The sequence below is a fragment of the Melanostigma gelatinosum genome, assembly GCF_949748355.1.
Source record: "Melanostigma gelatinosum genome assembly, chromosome: 17".
Taxonomy (NCBI): Eukaryota; Metazoa; Chordata; class Actinopteri; order Perciformes; family Zoarcidae; genus Melanostigma; species Melanostigma gelatinosum.
In genome coordinates this window covers 17,804,424-17,810,714 of record NC_136650.1, presented here as the reverse complement: position 1 = coordinate 17,810,714, position 6,291 = coordinate 17,804,424, and the positions used below count along the sequence as shown (strand labels likewise).

Here is a 6,291-nt window from a genome sequence, read left to right as displayed (position 1 = left end):
ATGGCGCAGAAAGGACTTCAGCTGGATCGGGAAACCTTCTCTTGCTCCATCTGTCTGGATCTACTGAAGGATCCGGTGACTACTCCCTGTGGACACAGCTACTGCATGAACTGTATTAAAACCCACTGGGATGAAGAGGATGTGAAGAATCTCCACAGCTGCCCTCAGTGCAGGCAGACCTTCACCCCGAGGCCTGTCCTGCTGAAAAACACCATGTTAGCAGTTTTAGCGGAGGAGCTGAAGAAGACCGGACTACAAGCTGAACACAAAGGCCACGACACAGACTCAGCTGCAGCAGAAAGGACTGAGAGGCAGAGAGAGCTGGAAGGGAGTCGACGAAACATCCAGCAGAGAATCCAGGACAGAGAGAAAGAAGTGAAGCTGCTTCAACAGGAGGTGGAGGTATTCAATCGCTCTGCCGATGAAGCGGTGAAGGACAGCGAGAAGATCTTCACCGAGCTGATCCGTGTCATGGAGAGAAGAAGCTCCGATGTGAAGCAGCAGGTCAGATCCCAGCAGAAGAGTGAAGTGAGTCGAGTCAAAGAGCTTCAGGAGAAGCTGGAGCAGGAGATCTCTGAGCTGAAGAGGAGAGACGCTGAGCTGAAGCTGCTCTCACACACAGAGGATCACAACCAGTTTCTACACAACTACCCCTCACTGTCTACAGACTCGTCCGCCATCGATATCCGTCCTCTGAGCTACTTTGAGGACGTGACGGCGGCTGTGTCAGAAGTCAGAGATAAACTACAGGACGTTCTGAGAGAGAAGTGGACAAACGTCTCACTGGCAGTGACCGAAGTGGACGTTTTACTGTCACATTCACAAGCAGAGGCCAAGACCAGAGCTGGATTCTTAAGAAGTTCAAGTGAAATCACACTGGATCCAAACACAGCACACACCAAATTGTTATTATCTGAGGGGAACAGAAAAGCAACTGTTATGAGTGAACAACAGTCTTATTCTCGTCACCCAGACAGATTCAGTCGATATTGTCAGGTCCTGAGTAGAGAGAGTCTGACTGGTCGTTGTTACTGGGAGGTGGAGTGGTGCGGACGACGAGTTTATGTGGCAGTCGCATACAAGAGTATCAGCAAATCAGGGAGACGTCGATTTGGATTGAGTGACAACTCTTGGGCGTTACGTTGCGAGAAAAATAGTTTTACATTTTGGCACAACGATATCCAAACTCCCGTCTCTGGTCCTCAGTCCTCCAGAGTAGCAGTGTACCTGGATCACAGCGCAGGTATTCTGTGTTTCTACAGCGTCTCTGAAACCATGACTCTCCTCCACAGAGTCCAGACCACATTCACTCAGCCGCTCTATGCTGGACTTTGCTTTTATTCTTATGCAGACACTGCTGCGTTCTGTAAACTCAAATAGGCAGAAGTGATTTAAGGAACGGCAAATTCATTTCTGTGTTTTCATTTTTAAACGAATCTTGTGTCCATAATTGTCGCTGTCAATCAAACATCATGGGCGGTACTTTGACTTCTTCTCATTATTCTGTAAATGTTTGAGTTTCTTGAGGTGGAGCTCCTTCCTGTGTCTGTTTAGCCATGGAGGCCATCACTGCTCATGATGACCTTTGTGGACCTGAACTGATATTTCTCTTCATGAAAATGTAAACTGCTCTGAGGTTTAAATGTTTGTTGAATATTAGTATTGATGTGTTTGTTAGTTGTTGTTTCTCTTCCACTGTATGGCTCTTAAAGAGAAATCACCAGAGCTTCCTTTATCAAAGATATTTAGTTCTCAGCACTCTTTGTAAAGATGTATTTCAGTGAAATTACGTTCATTTTCTAAAACAGATTAAATGTTGTTCTTGTTGTTTTCTTAATTGTTGTACAAAAGAGGTACTATGATGTATAATACAACTAATTATTATAATCATAATCAACAAGGAAATCATTCATTATTCTCTTTTACAAAACTGAGATTATGAGGATGAATTGAATGTGTTCATGAAATCATTGAACACGAGTCATTTATTTCACAGACTTTACTGATGGGATGTGAACAAACTGAAGGTTTACATGATAAATAAAGTATTTCTTGGTTCAAGAATGAACAAAGTATTTTCTTCTTGTCTTCTTTGCAGGGTCTCGTACAAAGCTGATGGATGACTGAACAAATGAATGAAACAAGGAAAATAACGGCAAACCCAAAAGATCAACTGATCAAAGAGCAAACACACGCAACTAAAAAGATAGAAAAAACGTCAGAGGGCCGCTCGAGACAGAGCTGTGACACCGGCTGGGTCAAATTCTGTCCTCATGTGCTCCTCAGGTGGTCCAGAATCAGCGTAGGATTTCTGCACAGCCTCGGGCGCCACTTTGTTCATCTCATTCGCGGAACCGAAATATATTTGACTGCTTCGAGTTTTTGTCAGACATTTTACGGCTCTTGGAAATGGGTTCTTGCCGCAAGTTTGCGTGCTATAACAGAAGAGAATTTTAATAATTGAATAATATTGTTTGGGGATTTTCCACAGCACACGAAAAGGCAAAAACAGACAAAGTAGAAACAAAAATGGCCTGGAAAATGGTTAACGTACCTCTTTTGTGCCCGCCTTACCGAAAGCTACCGCTGTAATTTAAATTGTAATTTTTCACATTAAATGTCACGATGTAACTCTTGTTATCGACAGCGTGTGCATGTTTTTCTCTCTAAATGGACTTATCAATGGATAATCATGCCTGACTCCAATTATTGATAGAGAAAGCTGTGAAAAAGCCTGAAAAGCTGAAGGTGAAGAGAACGCGACAGCAACACTTGCTGGAAGATGAAAATGTCACACCTCAGTGAAATATTACTTGAAGTGCTGCTAGGCCTAGTCCTAATGCAAATGCCCCCAGAATGCAATGTGTGTGTGTGTGTGTGCATTTGTATGTTTGCTCGTCTGCAGCATCCATGGGGAGTCTTTACTCATCTAATCACTTCACTCCCCTGAGTCGGCATGCTAATTAGGTCTAAAATATACATCATAGTTGATCTCGTCTTTTTAATTAAAAGTTGATGGTTGCTCTTCAGCTATCAAGCAATATGCTTTTAAAAGACACGTTTCCAGAAAGTGTGGCTTATAGGTTCCATTTTAAGAACCAGAAATACCCAACTTCATGGGGAAAATGGAATGCGATATCATTATTTCTGTGCTCAGAAAAGGTGCATCATTGCCTTTATAACTGAGCATGTGAATAGCAAGGAAAAGCTAAAATGAGGAAATCATTCACAGAGGAAAAGTGATCTGGCACAGGGTATTTATTTCAGGCACTGAGCGGCGGAGTACACCTTCAGCATTCAGCTTTGCATTCAAATAAGCATTTGCAAGGTGCAACGGTTTTCACTGTTTGACTTGCACTCCAGCAGGTAATGAGAAAGATGTGAAGGGGAGCTCAGGAAAATGTTTCCGAGCATGCAGCCAGTCATGATGCGATAGATGAAAAGGTGAACTCAGTTGGTATTCATCGTCATCCTCTTGAGCTTAAGATATTTATTTTCAGCCCGTGTAAAATATTCTCGATCGCACCGCTTCCTAGTTTAAACTGTACATTTATGAGTTTTAGATCAGAACTTATTAAGCTACGTGTGTGCACAATTGTCATATGATATTATGTAACATAAGATTCAGATAGCAAGGGATTCATAGGAAGCATGCATGCATGTACTAGACGTCATGAAGAGGGCAAAAGCTGGTGTCAGGAATTTGTAGGAGTAAGCTTTTTTTTTTACCATTGACACTCTTCTTTATCAAATTAATTTGGTAAAATGAATCCTGTCATCACAATTTGTGTATACCTGTGCTGTGATCTGATTCAGCTGTTGCTCTTTTTCTGTGGCATTTCTGATGGAGTAGCAGTTTAAGGCACAGTCGCCGCCCCCAGTGGTTGTGTATCAAGTTGTGAGTATAGCCTGCTTCATACAAACACACTTGCTGTTACGGACATCGTCTCCGTAACGTCACCCATAGGTTTCTGAGCTGTTGTGAAGCTCATGGTGGGCGGCCCCTGCAATAACCATCTCGGCAGTGACAACACAGCTCATCTCTAAAAAATGGGCAAAGTGGCGGATTGTCGGTGGCGATGAGGCGGCTGGGGAGACAGCTGGTGGCGATGGACCTGAGATGGCACCATCCATCACTCACGCTCTCACCTTAAACCTTAATATTATTTAAACTGCTTACATAAAAATTCTACACACCAGTTGATGAACGGGGAAATTATAGCTGAAAATTGTTTTTTTGCATCAGGCTGTAAAAGTTTATATTTCTGCTCTAAAGTACGACTTTTTAACATGGGAGTCTATGGAGATTGACTCGCTTTTGCAGCCAGCCTCAAATGGCCACTTCAGGAACTGCAGCTTTTGCCTCTTCTACGTTGACTTGACAAACACAACTTCTGACATATTGTTAAATTGTCGTGAGGGAAAGTTGGCAAGCAGCTGCGAAAATGACACATCCAGCAGACACAGAGCAACATCAGCATTCACTTGATGTAAGTCCAATATTCACTCTCTTTAGTGTTTTTTAATGGCCTCCACAAACCCCTGTGAAAAAGAGCTGGTTCTTGAGCTGCTGAATGCCAGTAGCTAACTTTGTTTGTCTACTGTTTTACGCTGGACAGAAAGTGACTTAATCAGCATTTTAATCAAAAACAGCTTATGTGGCTAGAAATTAGGTTAATGAAGAGCAGTGTGATGGATTCAAAACATCAAAGTTACATGCCGTAAAACCAAAACAATGAGATGAAAGACATTGAAACACTCCATAGCTGACAAGAATCTCTGTGTTTTATCACTCCACAAAGTTATTTGATTCATTTTTAATAAAGAGATATTGACTCGTGCAGCTAATTGGGAACGTTTTTTTCGTTTCTAGAATAATGAGACAATCCTGGTAAGATCAGCCCATTGATCTCAAGTGTCCCCGGCTCTGATCCATGGTGGGACTGGCTCTAAAGTACGTCTTGCTGTCTGCCACAGTATCTTTTTTGATCCTATACCGCTGTAGGGCACCAATATTGAAAAATCTTAAAACTTGTGACTTAATCTACAGCGAACACCAACAGTGATAGTAATAGCATTTGCGGGGTTCTTCTGTAAATTATGACAATCTTTAATGCTGCAATATGAAAATAATCTCCAATTATTTGCACACCAGCATGTGCACCATCTGCTCCAACATTGTTCTTGAACTATTTCCTTAAAGTGGGAGTTGGACTACTCACTCAAAACAGAAATGTTTGTGCATCTACTTTTCAGATGTGCTCCATGTAAAGAGTCATCATTATGACAGCACACATCATCATGTCTATGTATGAATGGTTTGCTTCAGTGTGTGTTGAACTCTTTCTAATGATGTCGCATATGGACGAGTGCATGCGTCAGCTTCAGTTTCAGAACTTCAGTGTCAAGTTGTAGGCATCAAAACCTGTGTTCCTCATGCTCCACTGGCTGACTGATGGAAGGTGATAGGTTGAATATGAAGTCTTGGAGAGGTTGCTGAGGATCACCACAACAGAATGGGTCACTGTGGGAACACAAATACAAAGAGGGTCATGTTGATGTGACAAACTCCGGTCACAGAGCAACAATCTCAACATTTGTCATGGCTGAAGTAAACTAAGAACTCTCATACGAGCGACTCGGGTGAATCCATTTATTCCAATTCTGGACTCTGCTACAAAAAAAATGTCCAGGAGCATATTTAAGAAAGGGGAAAAGGTACATCACAAACAAACAGCGTTGTCAGCTCAGGCTGTGAGGTCACATCAAGACAGTACATGGTGCGTATGCAACGACAGTCGCTCAAATGGGTAAAGGGGGTTCGGTGCTGTGCTTGGTATGCCCGAATTCCACCAGAGCGCCGCCCATTTCACATTAACACCCCGGGAGACCATCTCAGGTTCACGCTCTGCAGCCTCAAACACCTGACCCGATCGTGATTGATGGGACAACGCTGCACATGGCAACCAATCACATTACACTTTATAAGATGGATGCACTAGTCTGTAGGGGATTACAGTAGGACGCCCAACTTGTGTCTGCACCCAGCGTTGCATGCATTTTGATCCCAGGACTCAGATCAATTCTTTACCAGCATCATTTATCACAGCAGGGACAGTTCCAATCAACTTTAAATCACTTAGTGGTACTTGAAGAACTTCACCCACATGAATCTGTGGCGCACGCATGCAGGCAATTTAAAATCTCATTTTCTGCACACTATTAGTCGACAACTTTTTTACCCATTTATCCAGCGCATGTTTTTTTTGGTGTTTTTTTTCCAATCAATTC

General features: G+C 42.6%; 1 protein-coding gene across 1 annotated transcript; it reads left to right on the top strand.

The window, feature by feature from the left end:
* ftr55 (finTRIM family, member 55) lies at positions 1 to 1,380 on the top strand (the record flags this gene model as incomplete). Its single annotated transcript, XM_079287817.1, has 1 exon — positions 1 to 1,380. One exon carries the CDS (start codon positions 1 to 3, stop codon positions 1,378 to 1,380), a length of 1,380 nt encoding a protein of 459 aa, XP_079143943.1.
* Between the last annotated feature and the right edge of the window lie 4,911 nt (positions 1,381 to 6,291).